This window comes from Strix uralensis, chromosome 18, assembly GCF_047716275.1.
Source record: "Strix uralensis isolate ZFMK-TIS-50842 chromosome 18, bStrUra1, whole genome shotgun sequence".
NCBI classification, from domain to species: Eukaryota; Metazoa; Chordata; class Aves; order Strigiformes; family Strigidae; genus Strix; species Strix uralensis.
In genome coordinates, this window is record NC_133989.1 from 680,362 (window position 1) to 705,903 (window position 25,542).

The 25,542-nt window shown below is 63.5% G+C and overlaps 2 protein-coding genes across 3 annotated transcripts in view; both read left to right on the forward strand.

Annotated features, from left to right (window-relative positions):
* CTNNBL1 (catenin beta like 1) overlaps window positions 1-1,392 on the forward strand; it is a 55,522-nt gene extending 54,130 nt beyond the window's left edge. For both annotated transcript variants that reach the window (XM_074888045.1, XM_074888044.1), the window contains one exon: window positions 1,141-1,392. In XM_074888045.1, coding sequence (XP_074744146.1) covers window positions 1,141-1,229 — 89 coding nt within the window. In that variant the 3' untranslated portion in view covers window positions 1,230-1,392. The remainder of the gene's footprint in view (window positions 1-1,140) is intronic.
* A 9,348-nt stretch (window positions 1,393-10,740) lies between these two features.
* VSTM2L (V-set and transmembrane domain containing 2 like) lies at window positions 10,741-24,317 on the forward strand. Its single transcript, XM_074888439.1, has 4 exons — window positions 10,741-10,957; window positions 18,779-18,948; window positions 19,958-20,008; window positions 22,915-24,317. Exons 1-4 carry the CDS (start codon window positions 10,849-10,851, stop codon window positions 23,224-23,226), a joined length of 642 nt encoding a protein of 213 aa, XP_074744540.1. The 5' UTR covers window positions 10,741-10,848; the 3' UTR covers window positions 23,227-24,317.
* The last annotated feature ends 1,225 nt before the right edge of the window (window positions 24,318-25,542 follow it).

Sequence of the window (25,542 nt, forward strand, 5' to 3'; positions counted from 1 at the left end):
TACGTGGAGAGAGAGTGCATGCAGGAGGGAAGACTCCCACATCAGCTAACTTCTCCCTGTCCTCACTCTTTTCAGTGCTCTTATAATAAAGGCTTTGATGGAGCTCAGAAGCATGTAGCAGTGCTGAACGTATAAATATTAAAGCAAACTTTCTACAGCAACTTGCCATTCAGATGCTTGAATACAAGCTGTTCTGTTTGTTTAGGAAGAAGAGGAAGAATGCGAGAAGGCGGAGGCTGGAAAACACTGTCTAACCAGGCAGTCTGCTCCTGATTTACTAAGATTTGTTCAGCTCCTTGCTTTCGCAGCTCAAAACCTGCTTTTCATTTTTTCTTTTTAAACCATCTTTGAATATGCAGGTTCTGGTGGCAGCAAGGAGGGAGCTGGGACGGGAAGGAGAGCTGCCAGCTTTAGGGGAATGTCAGGACGGAGAGCTGCGGAGGGAATTTCTGGTTCCATGGTGTTTGGCCGTGTGTGTGGATGGGCCAGACCTTGCTCAGGGTCTGCCTGAAGACAAGGAGTTGCTTTTGTAGTTAAATCTGAACTGGTGTGTTTTCTTCTGTATGGGTCAGAAGCACCTGTAGACTGAGGAATTGGTCTCTACTTGACAAAAATCCAACAGGCAGCTTAAAGCCAGGGTTGGGCATGTTTAACCGTTGTGTAACAGCCCCTGCCTGACCTTCCCTGGCGATACTCAGTGTTAAAAGGGACCTGAGAAGCCCGTGTTGTCCAGGACTGCTCTGAATTTCGTGGGCTGCTCCGCCGGGCTGACGGAGCAGCTGGGAGGAGCACGGGCGGCGCCTCTGACCCTGAGAATGTGGTACCGGGGCGCCGGAGCCGCCTCTGGGCGCTGGTGTCTGCTTGGGCAGGTTGAGCTGCTCGGTGAGGAGCAGGGTGTTCCTGCTCCAGGCTCTGTTTGCTACAGCAGCTTCTAACGAGGGGGCAGTAGATGTTTATTATGCAAAGCTTTAACCCTGGGGGTGGAGAGAAAAACCATTGCTGCTCCTTGCATAAATTCCCGTTGGGTTGTTTGCAGTGGACACAGATTTAGATTCTGCTGCAGTATCTGCAAGAGGAGTTGCCCTTCGTTCATTAGTGTCTCGCTCAAAGCCTGTTGTCTGTTTGCTTTCCCCCCCGCAGAGTACGCGGAGAACATCGGGGATGGGAAGAACCAGGAGTTTCGGGAGAGCGAGCAGAAGCGGATCCTGGATCTGCTGGAGAATTTCTGAGGACTCGGGGGCCAAATTCTGTGTCTGCCCACAAGGACGCGGCGCCTGGTTCTCCCTCCTCCTGCTGCCCTTCAGCCTTGATTGCACGATGAACGTGATGTTTCTGTGAAACTGCTTCTAAATGGGGTTTTGGAGATATTAAAGATAGTTTGCTTTTTTTTAATTCCTTGTTTCTTATTGAAGTAGTCTGCTGTGAGTGGGATTGCAGCCACATACCAAGCAGTAGGGCAGCTCAAGGTTTTTCCTTTTTTTTTGTTTTTTTCCTGCCCCCCCCCAGTCAAACTGCAGTGATGGGTGTGAAACAAGACACCAGTCTGTGCGTTAGAGGGAGGGTAAAGAGGAGCCCTGGTAGCTCAAGAGATTGTTTGCAAGTTATTCCAGCCTGATACATTAATGAAAACATAAATCCGCTGTACTGACGTAAACTGGGGAGGCTGAGGCGTCGCTGTGTGTCCAGTTTAACCATTCTTCAGTGGCAGAGGGTGAGCGGGAATCAGCCACATTAACTGGTCCTGCTAAACCTTCCCAAAGGTGGGTCGGAATGAGGGGCAGGTTCTGCCCGGGCCAGTCAGCCCTCAGCCCTCCAGGTTGTGCTCAAAACTAGGAGGGAAGGTGAGTAAGCAGGAAAATGCCCAAATTCCACTGACTTCCTTTCGCAGTCGGCGCGAGGCCTCGGCTGCGCTCGTTCTGTAGGACATGGGGGTCCTGATTCCTGAACGGGGAGTCTGGCTTTGTGTCACAGCAGGAATGTCACCCGTGGGGAGGGACAGCCCCGCGGCCATGCTGGGGGAGCTGCAGCAAGGCCGAGGGCTTTGCCTCCACCCGCCCGGCTGAGCGCGGTGGAACAGCCCCGCAGCTCGTCCTTCTGCGCTCGCAGTGTAGCTCCCGGTGTCAGCGGGCCAGACCCCGCCGCTTCGCCGAGCGGTGACTCCCAACCGGGACAAGAAGTAGCTGAGAATATTTCCCTGCATCCTCTTTTCTTCTGCTAAAGTTAATGACTGTCATCACAAAACATCACAGCTCCAGCAAGCTGGGCCTTGCCTAATTTAGAGAGATTTGCATGCTGGCAGCATTCATTTTTTATCTCCAAGAAAAATGCATTGTCAGGGAAGCTTAAAGGCTTCCTTCAGTCATGACTGCGTAGGCACTGCTGGCCTGGGTGCCATCAAACGCTGTTGTTCAGGGGATCAACATGGAAGTCATGGTTTCAGCAGCCACAAAAAGCTGCAAAAACACATTTTTGGCGCAGAACTTGTTTGAATTCCTAATTTCTTCTATTTTCAACCTGCTTCCTTAAAGGTGTTCTTCATCTTTCAGAAGTGTTTAGCTTTTTACTTCACTTGAGTCTGGGAATTGTTCCCTTTCCACACCACCGGTGAGGCTGGTCTCTGGTTTTGCCCCTGGAAGATGAGCTGCTGTTCCCACACTGGGGTCTGAGGGGGAGGGGGTGAGGAGGGGGTTTGGGGCAGAAAGGGGAGGGACTTAATAAACGAGACGGCTTCGATTGGGAAGTCGGGGCCACACATTGGGGGGAAAAGAGCAGGGAGGGTCTTGAAAATAGTACTGTAACCTGCTTGAGTGCAAGGTAAGTTTTTGAAATGGGCACGCACCATCTTTAACCTGCTGTCGCTGTTTGCCCCAGGCGTGAGCAGTCGCCTGGCGCGGGGGTAGGGAGCTGGTGCGGGCGCGGTGCAGGATCGCTGCTCCCAGTCAGCCCCTCAGAGGGGCAGAAACCTCCTGCAGCGTCTGGTGGGAGTGAAAACCCCTCGCCCGTGTTGCTGCTTCAGCTGGAGTTTTTCTTTCGGAAGGTGAATTGTCTCCTCCTTTGCCGTTTCCATCCTCGTGCCTTCGCTGGGTGCCTGAACATGGAGACTGGGCTGGGAATCGTTCCCGGCTCAAGCGACCGGCCGCGTGCTGCTGGAGGAGCTCAGCCTGCTCCTAATTAATGTTCCTCTTGTATAAGACAGCTTTTCTTTGATTGTTTTTTTTTCCTTTCGTAATTTATTAGCTCTTCAAAGTGCTTCACCAAACCCTTTAAGTCTCTGGGTAGTTGGCTGAAAGAACCAGTGTTGAAGCACTGGTGATTTGACGTGGTGTGTGCCCTGTGATTTCGTGGGGTGCTGCTGCTCTGCCAGCTGAGAGCCGCTCGCAGAGCCCGGCCGTGGGGCTGCAAACGAGCCCGAGCTCTAACGACTCTCCCCGGGTTCTTCCAGGGTTGTTCTCTTCTGGGTTTTTGCATTTGCTTGGTGTCAGTCGCTGCCACGGTGGGTTGTGCCAGCGAACGTGTGCTGGGTGCATTCGTGCCGAGGGACCGGGTGAAGGAACCAGAAGTGGGGGGCCCTGGGGGTTCGCTGGGCTCCCAGCACAGCAGAGAAGGGTCTCAGTGTTACTCCGGGTGCCAGTGCTTGGTGCTGTCCCAGCTCAGGAGAAGGGTCTGGAACGGGGGGGACTGGTGCTGAGGACTGGGGCTCAGCATCGTCCTGGGGGCTGGTGCTGCCTGCGCCTGGCAGGGTGGGCTGCTGAGTGATGAACTGTGGCCGGCGGGTGATGAGCTGTTCTCTCCTCCTGAGTCCCAAACTCCCTGAGGAGGGAGGAACCCCACTGCACACAAGTCAGGATCCTCTGCCTGGTCGTCCCAGCGTACCGGAGGCCTGGAAACGGCTCCCGGCCCTGCCTGGGACAGGCGAAACCCGTGATCTTGTACAAAACTCTGGTGAAGCACAAAAGCCCCGTTTAGCATCCCCAAGGGCTGATGGTGGGTGTGGGGGACCCGTGGTGCTGCGCTGGGGTCCTGCTCTCCAGCACCCTGGCATAGAGGGGTGGTCAGAGCCCCCCACTCCTGCCTCCCCCCGCTCCCAGGACCCCCCCTACCCCCGGGCTGGCCTCTGGGCCTGCACTGCTGCTCTGTGCTTGTGCCTGCATAAATCCCTGCTCCGTGAATATTTTTGGTGGATAAATTGTGAGATTTGGTGAGGAGAGGGAGACGCACTGGAAGAGGGTGATGGCAAATAAATCAGGATCTCGGTTTGGGCCGGCGGGAGCTGAGCTGCCTCTCCAAAGCAGATTTTGTCGGGGCAGTGCCTGGGGCAGGGGGGAACCTTTGGTCCCCACTGCGCCCCGAGCACGAGCCCTGCTGCTGGGAGACGCCAGAGCCCTGCCTTGGTCTGTGGGATGGGCTGGATGCCCACCTGGGCCCGCTGTTATTAATTAAGATAATTATTCAGCTTAATGTGCTGCTGCAGGCCAGCTCATTTTTGCCGTAATGTTGAGCAGCACAGAGAAGCCTTGGAGGTATGAGGACGGGCACCACGAGGCTCAGCAGCTGTGGAGAACGTCGTTATTGTAATTGGGGGAGGATTAAAGGGTTGAGCTAATAACAGATTTTAAGGAAGCATTTGGAGGTTGTGGTGGGTGGGGTTTGTTCCCTGGTTTAACCCCTTCTGATTTTTTTGACCCTGGGTTAAAGTTCAGAGGCAGCAGCATCGCTGTCGGTTCTTGGGCTAAATGTGGGTTCTGGGAGTGGGGCGAGGGAGCGGCGCAGGCCCCGGGCAGCGCCCGCTGGGCTTTGGGCAGGACACGGGGCTCATGCACCCGCTGCTGCCCGTGCTCTGCCCACACTGCAGGGACAGGCAGGGCTGCGGCACGGAGGCAGCGGAGTGTGCAGGGAGAGAGACCAATCTTCACCGCACCTCTCGTTGGGTCGTGTTTTCTTGTCTCTGATTGTAAACAGATTTGACTAAAGAGGTAAATTAGAAGTTAATTAGAGGGAACATGATTGATGAGGCTCTCTGGTGATGGGGAGGTAGGAAACTTGCTCTCTCAGAGACGGGAGAGGGGAGGGTGTTCTGCAGCAGGAGCATTGTCCTGTGCCCCCGCGTGCCCAACGCTTCCCCCTCCCTCGGCAGCGGGACCCCGGGACCCGGCGTTGGGGCTCTGCTCCCCCAGGGGAGCCCCGGGCTGAGGGCGGCTGCGGGCAGCGGCTGCTCCGGGGGACAGGATATGAGCCCATCACCTGGGCATCTGGGCTGGGCAAGGGCACTGATCCATTTGGGTACTGGGGGCATGAGGCTGCTGAGCCCCAGCGCGGGGTTTGGAGAGCAGCGAGGGCCGGGGAGGTGCAGCCCCCGCTTTGCGGGGCCATCGGGCTCCTCTGTGCCCCACTCGCCCCAGTGGGGTTTGCCCAGGCCAGGCCCAGCGCGGGCTCTGCTGGGCCGAGTCCTGGGGAGGGCGGTGCGGGGAGGAGGGGGCCGAGGGGTGGTTACCCCAGCGCTGCGGTGGGTGCTGGGCGGCTGCTGGCGCCAGGGAAGGCGTCAGATCCCGGCTGGGTCCCTCCCGCAGGAGCTGGCGGCGCTTCCCCGCAGCTGCAGGAGACGGGCACCGGCCTCGCCGCATGTCTGAATCCGTCGCCAGCTCCGTGCCCGGCTGAGCCCCTCGAAACGGGGATAAATGAGTGCAAATCCCCACCGAGGAATATCGCTTGGCGTCCCGGTGGAGACACCCAGGCTGCACTAAACACAGAGAGACGCTGTCAGAACTGGGAAACAAACCTTCAGCAGCACAAATAAGTCACTTAAACTATTGATATTTTTTTTAATATTTTTTTTCTTTTAAGACCTGGGTTTCAGGGAAGGTATTTTTCACATGGCAGTAAATAATCTGGAGGGGAAGGGGTGGTTGCTTTGTGGTTTGGGGGGTTTTTGTTGGTTTTATTTTTTTACATTTGATTTTTTGGTCCTTAAAACAAGGGTTTGGAAAGAGGGAACTGTTGCCAAAATGATTGACACCTCTGACAGCGCTTCCCTCCATCAGGAACCTGATGGTGGGTTCTGCAGAGGAGGAAGGAGTTAATGGTCTGAAAATAGGCATGAATTGTTCTCTGAAGAAATAATTCTTTTCAAGTAATTTTCTTCTGAATTTTATGCTTTGGCTAAACTTCCCTGCGCGGGGGCTGCTCTGGGCAGGGACCCGTGACTCCCAAAGCCCCTGTTCCCACTGCTGGGACCCCCAGGGTTCCCCTGGGTGGGGGGGTCCGGGGGCGCGGGGCTGTGCCTGTCCCCGAGCCGGGCAGGGGGATGGAACCGCCGCCCGTCCGTGCCCCAGGATCCCCCCGGCCACGGGGCCGGTGCCCTCCTGAGTCGTGCCGCTGGGAAGGGCCGTGCCGGTTGTGGCGTGAGGAGCCCGGGGCAGTGCTGGAGTCTGAACCCCGCAGCTGGTGTGTCTGGGACAGGGTTCCCTCTCCCGGGCTTGTCTCCCTCCTTCATTTATTATTTTTCAAATTATTTTTTGTTATTACGGCGTGGCTGGGTTGTGTTCGCTCACCCGCGCTCCCGCCCCACCGCCTCCCCTGGCTGCTTCTCTACGTCGGGGGTTTTCAAATGGGCGCTGTCTCCGCGGCTTATTGCGCCCGGGATGATTTGTGGAGGAGCAGGTTGTAATGTTGGATGTCGGCAGCGTTGTTTTCCTGCAGCGCACGCAGACCTTTGCAAATAATCTAATAATGCAGGAATGTCAAACTTCAGCTGTGGAAGGAAATCCTTTTATACAGGGATTGTCAAGTCTCTAAACAAGTATCAGAAATGAGCTCGGTATCAATGTGGAGGGTGTTTATTCCACCCGTCAGAGAGATGAACAACCCAATCCACCCTCCCAGGCAGCTGCAGCTTCGAGCGTTGGCTCATGGGCCTCGGGAGAGGTCCAGGCCCGGCCTTGCAGCTCGTGGGGATGCGGGACCGGCCGCCCCGGGGGCGAGAGCGGCCACAGGCACCAGGGACCGGAGAGCAAACCTGCCGCCGTGCTGCAGAGCTGGGGGTGCTGAGCCTCGGGGTGCCCCCGCGTGAACCCTTGGGAAGGGGAATTTCAAAATAACGGATGAGGCGACCCTCAGCGCCTCAGTGGCGGCAGGGTTTGGGTTTGGTTCTCTTCCCTGGATGCCTTCAGCGGAAGGAGCTGTTGCTGGGCAGCTCTGCCAGCCAGAGAAAACACGGGGTGTTGGTTGTGTCGGAGCGAACGCGAGCGGCGCTCGGTTGCCAGCCGGAGGACTGACCGGTCTCGGTTTGGTTCTGGGTGTCCTTGGGGGGTGCCGGGCCGGGGCCGTGTCCCCGGGGACGGTCCCTGTGCCCCAGCCATGGCGAGCGGATCCTCTCGGCTGCCCCACAGGGTTTGGGTCCTCCTGGGGCCCCGGTCAGGGCAACTCCCGGGAGGTGCCACTGCTGTGGCTGGGCCCCCCTGACCCTTCCGACCTCTCATCCAGCTCTTCGGAGCTTCACTGCGACCTCCAGCTCCACGGACTCATCTCTGCTGCCTGGCAGATCGGCATCCAGGGACAACAACGCACACGCCAAGCTCCGATCACGGTGGCCGTGGTGCCACCGGGGTCTCTGTGGTGTCACTGCGTGGAAGCGGCCACTGGATTCCCCCATCTTGCAGCTGCCCACCCCGAGCAGAACCGACGGCACACGCAAAATTAAATGGTAGGTGGAAAACCTGGTGCTAACGGAGATAAGGAACGTTTCATCCTTGAGAGCGAGTCCCCGGGCACGTGCGGCTGGAACAGGAGCCCTGCGAGGGGGGTGCAGCTGGTCCAGAGCAGGAGCGAGTGTGCAGATGAGGGACCTCGTTACGCAGCGAGCGCCGGCGTCTCTCTGATCCGGGAGCCGCTGGCTCTGCTCCGCTCGTGTCTGCGAGCGACCTTCCCTCCTATCCCTGTCAGACACACGGGGGTTCATCAGGGCTGTGTGGCTGCAGCAGCCGACAGCATCTGCTCTGGGCCTTTTCACTGATGAATTAAAATCGAGGAGGAAAATGAAACCTTCCCAGTGTGCACGAGATGCGCGGACGCCTGGCGCTTCCCTGTCTGCTGGGCCCGTGCACAGACCCGCTGTCCGTTTGTCATCCTGCTGCGGTGGCAGAAAATCAGCTGGAAATGGGGCTTAATTCAGGCTCTGCATCTGGAGGTGTTCCCAGCTCCGAGAGGAATTTATGCTCTCTGCTTCCTCGGGGCGTGACTTAAATACCTTGGCTGATCCTGGCGGGTTTCAGCCGTTGAGGTGCAGTCGTGCAGCCCCAGCACCCCTGGTCCTGGCCGGCTGGGGGGGGCTGTGTTACCCCTCGTGTCGGGGTGCGGGAGCTGGGGGTCCTGCCCATGACTGGGACACGCGGTCCCCACTGGGCGACGTCCCCCACTCCCGCCCTGGCTGCACCCAGGGGTGGGTTCTTCATGAAGTGGGGGTGTCAGCTCTGAGGGGGCACTGTTTGCAGGTGCTGTTCCAGCGTGGGCTCACGCAGGGCCCCTCGCTGGCCGGGGGCAGAGGAGGGACCCCGGGGGCTCGCAGCAGCTGCGGGACGGGGCTGCCCCCACCACGGGGCTCGCTCGAGCTTGGCCTTCGTGGCTTTTTCCTGGGGCACTGGACCCTGCGCCTGAACCCCGTGTTCGGGTCCGTGGGTGTTTTTCCTCCACACGTGGCTCTGGGTGATCTGAGGCGTTTGCTGTGCTCAGGATCTAGCCCGGAGCTGCTCCCCCGAGGCAGGGTATTTGCTCACCAGCTCCCGGCCGGGGGGGGGGGTGGCTCTCCCCCATCCCAGGGGGGCGGCTGGAGCCCAGCGCTGGCCCTGGGAAAGGGTCTCTCTGCTCCGAGCACGGAGCCCATCCCCGGGACCCTGACGTGACGGTTGGCACCGGGGCTGTTCCCCTCTGGGCGCAGCAGCTGGTGACTCCCGAGCTCCTCCAGCACCCTCCTCCCGTGCCACCAGCGCCCGGGAGTTTTCCCTCGGGAAGGCCGAGCCCTTTGCTGTCCCAGTGCGGGACCCTCTGAGCCCACCCAGCTCACCCCTGAGTGCTGCTCCCTCCTTCCCCCGGCGTTTGACCCTGGAGGGAGTCATGAACTCTGCTCTGCTCTGCTCTGATTCGGGCTTTATTCTGACACATGGAAAACGCTGCAGCAGGTAGAACTTTTTTTAAGACTATTGATTTGTAACGCAGGTGTGAGGCAGCGCAGCTCCTGCGCGCGCGGGGCTCTTCCCAGCCCAGCCCAGGGAACTCGCCTTGCAGGGCGGTGATGGAGAAAATACTCCTGCTCTTTCTTGCTGGAGGAACCCTGCTGAGGGCAGGGCGAAGAAATACAGTTTGTATTTTCAAGTCCAATTTAAAGAATCTCTTTGTAGCAAGCATCTGTCATCTCATGGCAGAAAATGCCTGGAATAATCTGATTTTTACTGTTTATCTAGAGAGCAAATATCCCTCAGATTGCTGTGTAGAGCACAGATCATATCGTGTGAGTGAAGTCTGCGTCTGCCTGCCCTCCAGCGCCGGAGCTTGGTGTTCAGGGGGCGATAACGCTGCCCTCGGGCTCCCTTTTCCATTTCAGGCTTTTCAGAGTAGGGGTATAAATCGCAGAGGCCGAGGTGCCGGGGCTCCGCTCTGCTGCAAGGCCCAGGTCTGGGGAAGGGCCGGTGCTGGGGGCTTTGGCCTCTGGCTCTGTGCAGCTGAAGGGCGAGCAGGATCTCACCCGTTACGTTGGTGGCTCTTTGGGGCAGGAGCAGGTTGCCCAGTGGCCACCAGCAGCTGGAGCAGCCCCCACCCCGATGGGGGGTCAGTGCCGGGAGCTCCCCCCCTGGCTTGGCTGCCACCAGCCCCACTCTGGCCAGGCCCAGAGCCGAGTCTGAGCCCTGCTTTGAGCCCACGCCAACCCCCAGGCCCCGAGCCCGGCTTTGAGCCGACCCCAGCTCCAGGTTTGGCATTTTGAGACGAATCCTGCGCGGTCCGGGGCAGCGATCCCCGGTACTCCGGGGGGTTGTGCCCTTACTCTTCCTGTACAGCTTTAAAAAAAACCATCACCCCCCCCCCCGCCCCGAGACGCCCCGGCCCTTGTCGGCACCGGGGGGAGCCCCGGGGGGAGCTGGGGAAGGGGCCGCGGGTGCAGGAGCCCCGTTACTGCGCCCTGATTGCCCGATCGCCTTATTTCTCTATAAATTATTTATTTTCCCCGCGGGAGGGGCGAGGGGCAGCCACCGGCCGAGCTGCCCGCGGAGTGAAACCGGGGCGGGGGGCACCGCACCCCCGGCACCGCTCCCCGCAGGCGCCCGGGCCGGGCTGTACCGGGCTGGGCCGGGTTGTACCGGGCTGGGCCGGGCTGTACCGGGCTGTACCGGGTTGTACCGGGTTGTACCGGGCTGTACTGGGCCGCACCGGGCGGAGCCGCGCGCGCTGTCCCGGGTGCTGAAGCCGCCCCGGCCGGTACCGGCGGCGCGGGGCGGGGGGGGCCGGGGCCAGCCCAGACGCCCCCTCCCCGCGTGGGCCCGTGGGCGCGGGCGGTGCCGGGGGGGGTGTGAGGCGTGGGGGGGGGGGGGGAGCGGGGGGTGTCTCGCGCGGGCGCGGCGGGTCCGGCCCCGCCCCTCGCAGTTTAAGAATGAACCGTGGGAAAAAACTTTGGGGGTGTGCGCGGGGCCGGGATCCCTCCGCCGGGCGGGGGGAGGCTCCGGGCGAGCCGCGGCACCGCCTCGGCGCCCTCCGCGAGAGGGAAGAGCTCCGCAGCGCGGCGGCGCCGGGACCGCGGCGCAGCCCCGGGGACAGGGCTCGGCCCGGCGGCGCCGCCGCCCCCGGGACAGCCGCGCCCGCGGCAAAATGGGCGCCCTGGGCCTGGCCCTGGGGATTTTCCACTACCTGGGGCTCTACCTGCAGCTCGGCGCCGCCTCCCGGCACCCCCCGTGGGACGCCCCGGCGGCGGGCAGCGGTGAGCGCGGGCGGCGGGGCGGGGGGGGGGGGAGGGGGGGACCGGCCGCGCTCGGAGCGCTCCCGGGGCTCGGACCACCGCGGGTGCCGGTCCGCGGCGCTGCCGGTCCCGGTGCCGGTCCGGGCGGTCTCGGCCGCGCGGGGCTCCGGCGGGTCGGGGCGGCCCCTTGGCGGGCTGCGGGACGGGCTGGTGGGCAGGGGTGGTCCCGGTGCCCGGTACCCGCTGGGCTCCGCCGCTGCGGGCAGCACCGCTCCGCGCTCCGTGGCGGCGGCGGCTCCCGGGAGCGGGGGGGCGGCCCGGCCGAACCGGGGCTGGGCTCCGCCGCTCCCGTCGCTGCGGCCCCGGGGGGCGGCCTCTGCCTCCGCCGCCGGGCTGCCGAGCGCGGGGGGGGGGGGGGGGGCTCTGCACGGTGCGTCCCCGGGCAAGCGTGCAGCCCCGAGCACGCCTGCACCCCCCTGCACATCACCAGATAAGCGTGCACCCCCCGCACCCCCCCGCGCTGCCCCACGCCGCTGGCAGCGGGAGCGACTCCCCCCACGGGCACAGCCAGGGTCCCCCCCAGTCCCCCGTGAGGGGCTTCGACAGCTCCACAGCGCTGGTGTGGCCCGGCGGGGGCTGGGGAAGGGGAACCCCCGTCTGTGACCCCCGGGGAATCGGTCCGGCCTAGCGCGGGGGGGCAGTTCCCGGTGATGGGAGACAGACCCCCCCCTCGGAGGGGAGCGCCGAGACCCGCCTGGCTCTTTGCGGGGTCACTCGGGGGGGTCTAAGTCCCAGCCCCAGGAGTGACCGCGGGGTGTGGGCTGGGTGCTGGGGTCGCCGCCCCCCCCACATGGCTCCGCAGCTGCTCTCTGCCCCGAGGAGCCTCCAGGCATGGGGTGGGGGGGCCTTGGGCTGGGGAGACGCACGGTGTCCTGCGGCGATGGGGTGTGTGGGCCGGGGGGTCCCCACCTGCGCAGGGAGGGGGTGATCCGCCTTCGCGCTGGGGGGGTAAAGGCCGGAGGGTCTCTGGGCCCACCAGCCCGCCGCGGCGGCGGGAGATGTGGGCGAGGAGCCTCCATTAGCCGCTGCTGCTCCCCTCGGAAATTCAGCAATAGGCAAATAAATAGTGAAATGGTCGCTGTGAGGGAGCAGGGAGCGAGGGAGAAGAAATATTCTGGGAGGGCGAGTGCACTTCGAGCCACATTACAGCTCGCTACTACGCGCAGTTCTGCAGCAACTCACTTAATCACAACAGAAACCTTTATTAACGATACTGAAAAGCAGTGAATAAGTGGGTCATGTATAATAAGCCATTTGTGTTCAGTAGGTGAATACCAATTTGATAAAAACTGTGTGCGCTGAAAACCCGTATAAATTACTGTTTAGCAGATCGGAGATTGATCATTTCAGTCCTCGCTGGCTCAGCTCCGCGAGGGCCCCGCGGGCCAGGGGCACGGGGCGGGAGAGGGGCCGGGGCCGGCGGGTGGGTCTGGGGGTGGCCAGCGGGGCCGGGCAGGTGCTGCCAGACTCTGCCCGGCGCAGGCAGCGGCCGGAGCTGCCGCCATCTCTGCCCGGCGCGGGCGGCCTGGAGGAGCCTCGGCCGCGCCGCGAGGCTCTGGCACAGCGCGGGCGACGCCGCCTTGAACTTCTCCTCGGCGGGTGCACGGAGGGAACTGGATGGGAGCAGCGTGCGCTCGGCTGGCGTCGGGGGGTGGCCGGGACCCCTCCCGGGGGGAGGGCAGCCCCCCACGCTGCCAGCCCGCAGGCACGAGCCATGCGCCTCCGCTCACATGGCAGCCAGGGCTGCTCGGGGAGGGAAGAAGTCTCCGTCAAAGAAAGTCCTTTCCCTGCCCCCACAGCGAAGGCTCTGTCTGCCCTGGGAGAGCGCCCGAGCCGCAGGATCCCTCCCCGCCATCCCTCCCCTCCCCACAGCGCTGCCTCCCCCCTCCTCTCTCCTCTGCTCAGGCTGGTGCCTTCAATTATTCATCCCCCCATTGCAGGCAGCCGGTGCCCGCTGGGCTGGTGCCATCGGCTTCCCAATCGGCGCTGGCCGCCGAGCTCCAGCCGCCTCCCCAGCCCGCCGGCTCCCAGAGCAGGGCAGGGCGAGCCGTGGAGGAGGAGGAGGAGGAGAAGCCTGGCTCCTTCCTCGCCTCCTTGGCGAGCATCGGTGTCTCGCCGCCGATGAAGCGGCTGTTGGAGGGCTGAAGGCTGGAGGGAGCAGTGCCCTGGCTCCCCAGGGTGCTGCCCTTCTCCGTTCTCGCACACCCCGGTGATTATTCTATCAATTACTTTCATAAACACTTTGCATTCTGCTGGATTTTTTTCATGCTTCCTGATGGGAATTCTCCACCCGATGTGTTTTTCCTGCTGCTGTTCGTGCAGTCATTCAACGCAATTACTTCTGACACCTCTCCTCATCAAATGTCTGTGCTTTCTTTTCCCTTGAAGAAGCTGACAGATGATGGGCCAGACACTGGGAATTATTACGTTAGGACAGTGACAGCTAATTTTAATCATAACGTTCCCCGTGAGCGAAGCGGCAAATCAAACAAACAGCCGGTGCGGCTGCGCGCGGTCCGGGAGCCGTGGGCAGCACAGCGGGGCCGGGGCGGGGAGCGGGGACCCGGGCGGGGGCTCTGCCCCCCTTCACAGCTCCTCCGGGATGTTGGTTCCTGGTGCAAGAAGGACTCGTGCGCCTCGGGACTGACACCCCTTCCCCGCCCCTCCGGGCTCCTCTTCCTTGTGGCCATGTCCCCCGGCTGCGGGTCCATCCACCGTGTGCTCCGTGTGGGGCCGGACTGGGGTGAGCCCGGAGGCCCCGGGGAGGGCAGAGCGGGGCGGAGGGGGCTGTGCCCGTGAGCACCGGGCGCTGGCGGCTCTGCGGGACTCTCCGCAACGGCTGCCAGTGCCAACGGCTCGTGGTTGGGGCGCTGGGTGTGAGTTCTGGGGGGGCTGATCTCCATCGGAGCGGAGCCCCCGTCTGCCCCGTCCCGGTTCCTGCCTGCCGGGAACCGTCCCCTGGCAGAGACCAGCCCTGACGCGAGGGGTGGCTGAAGGGCGGCAGCACAGCGCTGCCGGGGGTCCCCCGGGAGCTCTAACAGGCCATTCTAGTTTTTTGCTACTTACACAATCGAATAACTGCTCTTCCTCGTCCCCTCGGGAGGGAGCTGTCTGGGAGCCAGCAGAGCAGCGAGTCCCCTTGCCTGGGGAAAGCTCCTCATAGCCAGGCCCGGGCTGGGGAGGATTCTGGCCGCTGGTGTCTCTTCTGCCGCGGTGGCAAAACCCGGGTGGGGGGAGGCTGCTGGGGGGGCCGGAGCTGGGGACGCCCGGCCGTAATGGTTCACTGTCGGAAATACCCACGAGTTTCAAGGTTAATTCCAGCTCCCTGGCAAGGTGATCTCTGGTCACCGAATTAGCTGGATTTTTTTTGTTTTTAATTTATGCTGCAAATTTGAGCTAATTCTGCTGCTAATGTGACAGTAAATAGGGGCAGAGAGCTGGCGCTCCCGTCCCCAGCGTGCTGGCGGAGCCCTCCCGTCCTGGCCGGCAGTCGCGGGGCCCCAGCCTGGGGCTCCCCGTGGAGAGGGAAATGTTGGAATGGTGGGAGGAGACCAGTGGCGCCAGAGCCCGCTGGTGCCCAGATCCTCACCGGGCCGGTGCTCGCTGGCGCAGCCGGGACCTGCCCCAGGGGGCTGTGGATGGCTCCGTCCCAGGCTCCAGCCCTGGCCCCCGGCCAGTCCCTGCCCGGCCGCTCGCCGCCGGAGCTGCCGGAGTCGGAGCTGCCCACCCTGCTCTTGCCGGTGCCGTTGTGTTTCTGCCCTGGCCGCGCTGTGTCTGTGGTGACCCGGGGTCAGCAGCCCCGCTCGCCGCCTTGTCCGAGGAGATTCATTCACAGTCCATGGGCAGATGGGAGCAGGGGGGAGGTTTGAGCGCAACCTGTGGAGCATTCGCCAACAACCCCCGTGTCCCCGCTGCGGTGACGGCAGCACCGACCTGCTGGTGCCCTTGGCAGATCTGGGTGCTGGTGGGGACCAGCTCACCGGGATGTAGCCTGGGGGGGCCAAGCGGTTGGCGGGACACGGCTGCTGGCACCGTGTGGGGCCAGGCTCCGTGGGAGCTGCTGGGGACTCGCCGTCGGCCGGGGCCGGGGTGCCCCACGTCCAGAGCCGGTTCCCTTCCTGCTACATCTCGTGGCACGTTCCCACTGCCGGGGTGCGGGGAGGGGGCTGCCGAGGGAGCGGATGACGGAAGCGCGAGGCTGAACCGGCAATTAGTCCTCTGAGTGTCTTGACTCACCGAACCATAATAAACCATGAATTATGACTGGGAGCTTTGTGAAGGGAAGAATAAGCCACACACGATCGCAGCCCATGGTGTAAGAGCAGCAGCCGGAGGGAGGGATGAGGGGCAGCAGAGGCTGCTCCGGCAGCACCGTCCTGCACCTGCCTGCCGGGGGCTTCCCAGCCTCCCCCAGCGCCCGTCCCTGCCCGGCGCAGGACGGAGCCAGCCCTGGCCACCGCTGCCCACTCGGCACGTGCCATCCCCTGGGCCCGGCCGCGGCTCTGGCGAGGGGCTCCCGCTCGGTTTGGCGGAGAAAAGAGTCTGACTGACCAGGGCTGAGGTGGTTCCGCGGGGTCAGTAACTCACAGAGCGAGCGCGAGTGCTGACGAGGGGATGAATGTGCGTTTGCAAATGTCCGATATGTATTTAATTGCCCTCCAGTACACGTGTACACAGACATTAACCAGAGCGCAGGCCCGCGTCACTGCTTAAGCCGCGGCCGTCCCAGTAGCCGGCGGTTGGTGCCGTGGGGGGGCCAGGAAAGGCAGTGCGGTTCCTTGCAGGGCTCCACCAGACCTGCGGGTAGCGGACAGGGTCCTGGCCAGGCTCCTGGGGGCTCGTGGCCCCGTGTTGGGGGGGGGGACAGGACAGGGGGACAGGGCAGGGGTCTGGCACCGCATTTCCAGGTTCCCCAGGTGATGCACAACCTGGCCTTGCCCCTGGCGTGGGGGGGGCCCACCCCTTCCTCGCTGCCCGTGCGCTGCCCGCAGCCCTCCTGCCTGTGCTGAGTGGGGGCCGTGAGATGAATCCTGCCGGCTGCGGGGAGGGAGCGCGGCAGCCGGTATATCTCCGGTTTATGAGAGCACCAAGCTGTCCCAGCAGGCGTTTTCAATTCCGTTTATCTGTGTTTCCCCATTGAGTTCATTTTATTTCCCCTGATTTTTGTTTCCTGGAAGATTTATTGATCCTGATTTTCTCAGTTTATGACAGGTAGCAGGCCATAAAGCACGCGGAGCAGCCAGCCCGTCGCCGGCCCCCTCCCTCCCGCTGCGAGGACGCGGCACCAGTGCCAGCGGCAGGGAGAAGGATGGTGCTGGGTGGGCAGGGGCCAGGTGCTGGGCAGCTCTGGCACCTCTGCCCTGTCCCTCCGGTAGTGCCGGTGGGAGCCAGGACTGGGAGAGACGGGGACCCTCTGTCCCTCCCCAGGGGTGGCCCTTCCCGGTGTCCCCACGGAGGCGGCAGGCTGGGGGTCACGGATGGTGCCCGGTGGCTGTGGCTGTGCCGGGGCTGAGCCAGGGCCAAGCTGGTTGCGGAGCCACGTGCCAGCTGGGCACGAGGGTGGCTCTTAGGTGAAACCCTTGTGCTGGAGTTCGGCAGCTCCACAAACGCCTGAGGTGCCCCGTTCCCCCGGTGGGGCCGGACCCACGGCCTCCCCGGTACCGACCCCCCGCCCCATCCTGCGCAAAGGCTGCGCCGCGAGGGAGAAGAGGGGGACGAAGGGCCGGGATGTGCAGGGAGGGCCTGGCCTCACCTTCCCTCCTGCTCTCAGACCTTACTGTCCGTCTGTCCATCCCTCTTTCACGGGCTGTGAGGAGCTTCCAGCCGCTGTGCTGGGGACGGGCCGGGCGTGGGGAGGGGGTCGGGGCCCTGGGGACAGTGGGGGGGTCTGCGCTGCCCAGGGATGCTGTGGGGTGGGGGGTCCTGGGGTGGGGGCTGCCCTCAGCGGGACCTGCCCTCCTTTGGCTGCGCTTTGAGGCGGCCAAGCCCTGGGGTTAATTAATACATACACTTCCCAATTAAAATCTGAAAGAAAGAAGGCGCTTGATTCAATCAAGCCTTTTCTCCGTCGTCTGCCAAATTCCCGTCTGCGGGAGCGGATTTTAATTGTGTTCAGAGTAATTTGGACACGGCTGGAGCCCTCGGGCCGTCACCCCCACCTCTGGTCCACATGCCCGGCCAGGACCGCGGGGTCCCAGGGGGCTGGCGCAGGCTCTGCCGGGACCCTCTGGCTTCAGCTGCCGGCAATCCTGCGGAGCAAAAGCGCGATCCCGGGGAACGGGCGGGCGAGTGTTGGGGAACGGCCGGACAGAACGGCCCCGGCACTGCCGGACGCTCCCGCCCTCCCCGCAGCCCTCAGCCCCCGCTGCCATCCCCCCACCCGGGATTCCCGCTGCTCTCGGGCACGGAGCCGGGGTCCCGGGCGAAGGGGGGTGCGGGAGCCGTGCAGGGAGTCCCACCGGGAGACCCTGGCTTGTTAAACCCTTGTGCTGCGCATTTCCCTCAGCTCCCCTGCTAAGATGGATTAAAGGAAAGTGATAAGTGTATGGGATTTCCAGGCGTCCAGAGGGACGGGGAGATATTAGAGGTATTAACTATTCCATCTGGGCTGATAATAATTCGTTTTCAGAGGGGATCAGGCCTTGGCGAGGAGTCCTGGGGAGCTGCGCACCGCTCCCGATGGGATCCGTGTCCCAGGGCCTCCGGTGGCACCGCAGGGACCTGCCCGGTGGCCGTGAGCCAGCGGCACGAGGTGGCCAGTGAGGGTGGGAGGGCACAGGGCACCCGGCGCCGGTACTGCGGGACCCGGATCCGGCCCCTGTGGCCTGCCCGGGCTGGGTTGGCATGGGCAGGGATGGGCAGGGACAGGCAGGGATGGGCAGGGACGGGCAGGGACGGGCAGGGATGGCTGACCCCACACTGGAGCAGATTCCAGCTGGACCAGGTGTGAGCCACCAGCCCTGAAGCGATGCTGCTTGGGTGGTGGGCACAGGGCAGGTGGCCCCTGCAGCCCCTACCCCTGCCCACAGCCCCTGCCTGCAGCCCCTGCCTGCCTCTGTAGCCAAGACGGTGGCCAGGGGAGTGCGGGGAGCCTGGCAGCCCCGGGCCCGGCCGTGCCGGCACTGGGGGCTCAGCCCCCATCCCCGTGCCGGGGAGAAGCCGCCGCAGATTGTGACAGTAACATTTGCTGGTGACCTGCACGCCGGGACCATCTTTACAGAGGAACAATAATCTCTCCAGAGGAGATGAAAAGAATTCTAATTACATCTCCGAACAATATTTGTTTTGAGCGAGGAAAGCAAACCATATGGCATGTGGGAGACTGTTTGGGGGCCGCATTAAACAAGGATTTGTTTTTCATTTATGCTCTGATCTAAGCGGAGATGCGATCATGCTTTATTTATTTATTACACCTCGGAGGCCCGCGGGGTCCCGCACTCACTCGGGCACAGAGGTCTCGGGGGGTGGCGTGGGAGCGGGGGGCCCTGAGGCTCCTGCTTCCCCCCCTTCCCTCCTGCTGCTCTTTGCAAAGTGGGGGGGGGCTGGGTGGCTCTGCTGGGGCCGGGGAGGGGGCACTGGGGTGGGCAAGGGGCAGCTGTGGATGGGGAGCAGGTCCACGTGTGCAGCAGGGACCCGTCCCCTCCACTGAGGGTGCCGGGTCTGTGGCCGGGGAAGGATCCGGGCCCCTGGGTGACCCCGCTGGCATGGCCGGTGGCATTGTCCCTCGCTGGGGCGGTGACGTGTCCCCACAGGCACCCGCAGCCCTTGCCCTGTCCCCTGCAGCGCTCTTCACCGAGACCCCCCACGACATGACGGCCCGGGCGGGCGAGGACGTGGAGATGGCGTGTTCCTTCCGCGGCAGTGGCTCCCCCTCCTACTCCCTTGAGATACAGTGGTGGTATGTCCGCAACCACAAGGACTGGACGGACAAACAGACGTGGGCTTCCAACCAGGTAATGCCCCTCATCCTCCCCCTCCGGCAGCAGCACTGAGGCCGAGCCCTTCCCCGTGCTCGCCCAGGGGCTTCGCTTGCGGTGACTGTTGGGGCACAGGGGGGGGCCCATCCTGCAGCAGCATCCCCAGCCCTGCCCAGCCCCCCTCCGCTAGTCAGGGAGGAGCCCGGGGGCCGCAGGACCACACGTTGGGGGCACCGGCTGCACCAAGGATGCTCTGGGCGTCGAGGCTGGGCTGTCCTGGCCACCCTTCCCAATTAGCCCAGGGGCCACGTGGCCCATCCCCCGGGACTGACCCCAGGCAGAGGCTTTGTCTTTGTGCTTGTGCCTTCTCCCATCTCGTCACCACCTCGTCCCCTTGGTCCGTCCCCGCATCCTCCGCCCCCCAGCCCTCCCCTGTTTTCCCCATTTCCCCGTGTATCGGTCTCCGCAAACAGCTGTCTCTTTATTTCTCTTTCTGTTCACACAGAGATAAGGGCCAAATAATGGGAAGGCAGCTTTAGGTATTTTAATGAGCCTTTATTATTGTGTCTTTGGCAGAGCTGCTGCTGGTATTACCATAAATTGAGAGAAGCATCGGGGAAGTGCTGCCGCTTGGGAGCACTGCTGGGGGGCCGAGGGGGCTGCAGGGCGAGGGCTGGGGGTGCCCGGTGCGGGGAGGGGGTGTGTGGTGTGGCGGGGCCCCGGGGCTGCCGGGGGGCACCCAGGCTGCTGCCCAGCTCGCCGACAGGCTCGGGAGTGTTTGTGGTAACTGGGGCTGGGGGTCACTGCCGCAGCGAGGGGGGGCTCCATCCCCAGTGCTGGCTTACGGGGAGCACCCGCTGATGGAGCTGGGTGCCCAGGTTTGCTGGGGCCGAGCAGCCCCCTTCTCCCTTCTCCCTCCTCCTCCTCGCTCGGGGCAGCCATCCCGGGGTGGGCAGGGGTCTGATGGGCTCCTGCCTCCCCCCAGCCGAGCTGACAGTGTCTCTCCCCTCTCTGGTCTCCCTCCCCACCCTGCTCTCCCCAACAGCTGAAAGCATCGCCGCAGGAGGAGCCTGGGAAGGACGCGACAAAAATAAGCGTGAGTTTGGCTAACGGTGCTTGCAGGGGCTCCGGCCGAGGGCTCAGCTGGAGCGTTTCCCCGTGACGCCGGCGCTCAGCGTTGCGCAGAGCTGGGGAGGGGTGGGGGGTCTCCGGGGGTTTGTGTCTCTGTGAGAGGCCGGGTGCCCCGGACGAGGCGTCCCGGGAGGCGGGGAGGGGGTGCTGATCCCGCCGGAGCTGCCAGAGCCGGGGCGGGTGGGCTGGGTCTGCCCCAGCCCGGGCGAGGGGCGACTCTCCCACCCCCCCAGCACTGGGGGTCGCAGCCTGGACCACAAGCCCCGTCCGGCTCCTGTCAGCATCTGAGGGACACATTTATGCTAAGGAGAAAATAATCTAATTTACTCACCAGATTAGCATCCCAAAGCCACTTAGGCTCACGTGAACAGAATGAGCAGACACTCATCAGTCAAATAAAATAAACGCTCTCAGCCTCCCACTGTCAGGCATGTGCCCCCCGCCCCGCCCCGGGAGACTCTGCCTTTGGGGGTGCCACGGGAACAGAGCAATGTCAGAAAGTGCTTCCCACCCCCAGCAGCTTCCTCTGGCTCTTCCATTTTCCCTCGCTGGGGTGAGCACAGGGGGACGGGGCTCCACCCGTGCCCAGGATCAGTCCCTCTGCCCTGGGAAATGACCGAGTCATTACAAGGGGTAAAATGCCAAAACACTTCACAGTGGAGGGGCCCCGGAGATCAGCGCGTGAGGATTCTCGGTAACGCATCCCCCTCAGGGACCACAGCCCCTTTGATCCACTCACGCCGTGGCTCCCTGAGGTTTCAGCCCCGTTTGTCACCATTCCGGTGATGCGCCCACAATCCACACCCAGAACCCAGCAGGTACCTTTGGGACCCGTCCCTCACGGGGGGGGGACACGAGGGACGGCTTGCAGGGCTGGGGAGTGCGGGTGGTCCCCCCAGCCCAGCCCCGCTGTGCCCTTCGCTCCCACCGGTGAGGATGTCGGGGTCCCGGTGCCGATCGGGGGCCGTGGGCAGTTTGTGGCCGGGGGGGGCCAAATCCTGCGCAGGGCAGGGACACGCAGCCAGGGGCTGGTGCCGTTGGAGCTGGGGGAAGGCAGGACCCGTGGTGCAGCCCGGCCGGGGCGGCCCAGGAGGGTGCGGGGGCTGCGGAGCCATCCCGGGGCTGGCGCTCCCGCTCCGCTCGGCCGTTGCATTTTTCAGCATAATTAGGCAGTTAATTGCACGCCGGAATGTAATCGATGCGTGTGCACGTGTAACCAGGATTTATTTTGAAGCGCTCGGGGTGAGACTCCTCTGCCGTCTCCTCCAGATCAAGCCGTCAGGGAGAGGCTTGAGTTTTAAACCTCTTTTTTTTGTTGTTATTTTAAATGTCCTTGATTATTGTTTACGGACTGGAGGAGATAAATGAACACGGGCGAGACACCCCCACGAGCAGGTCTGATAAAATGTCTGTTACGGCCACGGAGGCAATTGAGTGAGAATAAACGGCAGCGTCAAACAATGCGAGACGATGTAAATCATGTGCAGAAACCACCACGTCAGGCACCCCCGTGGCCATTTTTTATCCACCAAACCAGATTTGGTGCTGGCGGTGCCGGGCCTGGAGCTGCCGCGCTTTGTGGGGATGTGGGGAGGGAAACCGCCGCGTGCGGTAGCAAACACGATGGCTCAGGATTTTTTTTTCCCCTTGAATTCTTTAAGGGTGGAGTTGAACGCCCCGGCGCGTTGCAGGGCTGAGCTGGGGCACCGCCGCGGCCGTCTGTCCGTCCCAGCCCGTGCCGGGGTCTCTCCCCCGTGAAGTGGGAACGTTGCGACCAGTCACTAAATTGTCTCTCCCGCTCATAACCGAGCCGAGCCGCGGGCTGAGGCTCCGTGACCTGCTGGGCAGCGGCCCCGCAGCCACCGGCAGCACCAGCAAATTGGGGTTTTCTTTTATTTGTTCTAAATTTCCCAGCCATTTATTTCAGTGACTCCTTGCTCTGCTGACACAAAAGACTTTTTGAAGCTCCTCTCCCGTGGCGGTCTCGGCGCCCTGGCACGCTCACACCGGGGCCGGGAACTCGCCTCCCGCCGCCCCACAGCCCCCCTGCGCAGCCCCCGCCTGCCCCCCGCCCCGTCCCGGGGGCAGCTCGGAGCCTGCCCTGGGGACACGGCCCAGCCACCGGAGCAGCCCCCCCGGCCCCGGCGCTGCCCGATTGGTGCTCAGGGCTGCCCAGAGCCGCCCTCCGGGGTGGCCCCGGCAGCCCACGGGGCACAGGGCAGCCAGACATGTGTTCGCATGTGCTGGCATGTGCATGCGTGTGCATGTGTGTGAGGCACTGGCTGTCCCCGGGGGGGGCCCTGGTCCCCGCGCTGCCGCCGCGTTTCGGCGCAGCCCCCTTTGCCGTTTGGGCCGGGAGTTTGCGTCTCTGGTTGTGGCTCCCAGCCCCGTTTCTAAACACCGTAAAATCTTTAGCTAACAAATGCAGCGGCAAGTAGAAAAATGGCCTTTGCCATCCAGTGTGATTATAGGGAACAGAGCCAGGGGCCTCGGGGCGGGTTATAAATCTGATTTATTGACCCAGCCCAACAGCAGCCGTGGCTCTGGCTAGTGAGTAAGTCTTAAATTTCATTGGGTGATAAATACTGAGAGCGAATCAATTTGGTAGAAAAGCTAATTAGCCGGCGTGGTTCTGCATCGATCTCCGAGCCCCGCGCAGCCGGGCATGCGCCAGGGACTCTGTCACCCCGGGGGCCGGGGCTGGGGTCCCTCCGTGCCAACAGCCCGGCTTCGCCCACCTTCGCCACATGGCCCCCAGCACGTGGCTGGGGCGCGGCGTGGTGACACGCAACTGGGGCCAGCGCTGCTGCGGGTGCCTGGGGGCCGTCAGAGTCCCGGGGGCCGCCTGACCCCCTGTCTACCCTGCCGCAGGTGGTGAAGGTGGTCGGCAGCAACATCTCCCACAAGCTGCGGCTGTCGCGGGTGAAGCCGGAGGACGAGGGGACGTACGAGTGCCGGGTGATCGACTCCAGCGACGGCAAGGCGCGGCACCACAAGGTGAAGGCGTACCTGCGGGTGGAGGCGGCGGGGGGCGCGGGGCACCCCCAGGACACCCAGCTGCGGGGCGCCCCGCTGCCAGACCCCGCTGCGCCGGGCTCGGCCCACGGGCACCACCACCACCACCACCACAAAGCCGGGAAGGAGCTGAAGAAGCGCTCGGCAGACGCCTCCTGCGTGCTGTAGGCGGGCAGTGCCGGGGGGATGCCGGAGCCCCCCACCGCCCCGGACTCAGCGGAGCCGTCGAGGGTCCCACAGCCCCTGCCAGAGACTGGCCCCACCGCCCCGTCCTGCCCACCGACCCTCCCCACCTCCTCCTCCTGCCGGCCACTGCCAACTCGGTTTCTGCCCCGGCCACGTGGCGCAGCGGTGCCAGGGCTCGGTGTGGGAGCAGGACCACGTCTGCGCCGGCGGGGGCATCGCTGGGACCGTGCTGGGGGCCAGGCCGTGCGCCCGCACACGGTGGTCCCCGTCCCCGCCGGCCCCGTGTGGGCGGGTGCCCTGCTGCTTGCTCTGCGTGCCCGGTGGAGGACCCCCTGCCCGCAGGACCCTCCCTGCCCTCCCTCATGCTTTGCAGAACCAACCGCCGGTTCCCGTAGGCCCAGTTTAGTTGCTCTGTTCCAGCCCCGCAGTGCGTATATAAGTTCCACCATCCATCTCACAGACCGTGTGTATCGCCTCTCCCTGCCCCTGCCTGCCCCGAAGCACGTCAAGGCCTGAGCTCAGCGGAGGGAGGACGGCACGGCATGCTCCCGCACACTCCCGCACGCTCCCACACGCTCCCGGCACAGCCATGGCGCTGTGGGCTGTGCCGCGGCATCGCCCAGCCAGGCAGTTGCCCGCGGTCCGCGTGTGCCGGGGGAGCTGTGCCCGCAGAGCCGCCCGCTTCTACCCCCTGCTCCTCCCGGCCCTCTGCATTTCGCAGAGGAAGGGGGGTCTCGGCCATCCGCCCCGTCTGCCCTCGCTCCGTCCCTGCTGCCCGTGCCGGCGTGGCTCTCAGCCCCCTGCTGCCGGCCGAGCTCCCCTTCCTCCCGTGCTGCAGCACCGCGCCGTCCCGGGCAGGGTCCCACTCCTGGGCGCCCGTGTCACCGTGCAGACAGCAGAGCCCGACCCGGTGCCCCCGCAGGTGAACGCTGCTGCCGGGGACGGAGCCATGGGGAGGGAGAGAGGGGTCCCCAGTCTCCCCATCCGGGCGCTGCTCCCCTGCCACCGCTCACCCGCGCCGCCCAGCCTGCCGCCACCAGACCTGCTGCAGCTAATAAAGCTCTTTAAACGAAGCCTCTGCGGGTCTGCGGTCTCTGTCCCTGGCACGGCGAGGGGGCATGGCTTTGGCGTTGTCTTGGCTAAAAAGGGGCACAGCTGGGGCTGATGGGGATGGGATGGAGCTGGGGTTGGGACTGGGCACCTGCAGCTGGGGGCTCAGAGTGTTTAAAAGCTGCAGCTGGGGAGCTGGGGAGCTCTGCCCTGCCTGAGAGCTGCCCCGTGGGTGCAGGATACGGCCGGGTCCAGGTGAGCTGGGGGTGCTCTGTGTCGTGGCCACGGGGTGCTGGGGGCAGTGGGGAGTCTGGGTGGGCTGCTGGGGTCCGGCCCCTCTTCCTGCTGTTTGGTGCCTGGACAAAGGCCTCATCTCCAGCCAGGTGGGGGGTCTGGCTCTGCCCCCCCCGCAGGAGAGCAGCTCCCAAGCTCCCAGCGTCGGCAGCGCCCAGCTTGGCTCCAGCTGCCGGGAGTCCCCTGGCTGCTTTGCAGCTTATTAATCCCCGGAGCTCTGTAGCGCTCACCTCTCGCTTTGCTGATATGAAGCGATTTGTCATGTATTAGAGTAACAAAAGCAAAAGCCGCTGGCCCGGTGTCAGCCAGCGCCACCGGCAGAGGAAGGGCATGGCGTGGCTGGTGACCGCGGGATGTGGCGAGAACCACGTCCCCCTTTGCCACCTGCCGTGGGTGTCACCTGCTGAGTGTGGCCTCGGGGGAGCAAATAGCACAGGAGCCTGTAAGCACCCGGGGTACCTTGTCAGGAGAAAAATATTAAGGAGCTGTAGGGCAAGGGGGCTGCTGCGGGAATTCTGCTCTGCCACAAGCACTGAGAGCCGCTGCGCCGTAGCTCCTGGCAGAGCCGGGGGGGTTTTGCTGCACTTGGATGCTCCGTGTCGGGGAACCGTATCACTGGGGGAGGAGAGGGAGCGGGAGGCATCGGCCACCAGCGCAGTAAAAAACAGTCTACAGAGGAGGAAAAGGAAGAGCCAGAGCTGCTCTGGGGAGGGTGAAAGGCTGCAAATCACCTCAAATGGAGAGTAAACAAATTGCTGTGTGCTGTAGTAATTTGCAAAACCTAGAGGCGAGCTTTAAAAATAACAGGCTTTATTAGAAGAGATTAATTTTGCCGAGTTTCTGTGAAATCCTGGGCGCGGGAGGCGGAGGAGAGGGCCCCGCCGTGTCTGTGCGCAGGATCCGGCGGCAGAACCGACCCGAGGGCTGCATGTGGGGCCATGACCCCCCTCCCCG

Coding starts and splice junctions, on each gene's coding strand:
- VSTM2L (XM_074888439.1), top strand. CDS start 10,849: ATGGGCGCCCTGGGCCTGGCCCTGGGGATTTTCCACTACCTGGGGCTC. Junction 10,958..18,778: donor CGCCCCGGCGGCGGGCAGCG/GTGAGCGCGGGC, acceptor TGTCCCCTGCAG/CGCTCTTCACCGAGACCCCC. Junction 18,949..19,957: donor AGACGTGGGCTTCCAACCAG/GTAATGCCCCTC, acceptor TCTCCCCAACAG/CTGAAAGCATCGCCGCAGGA.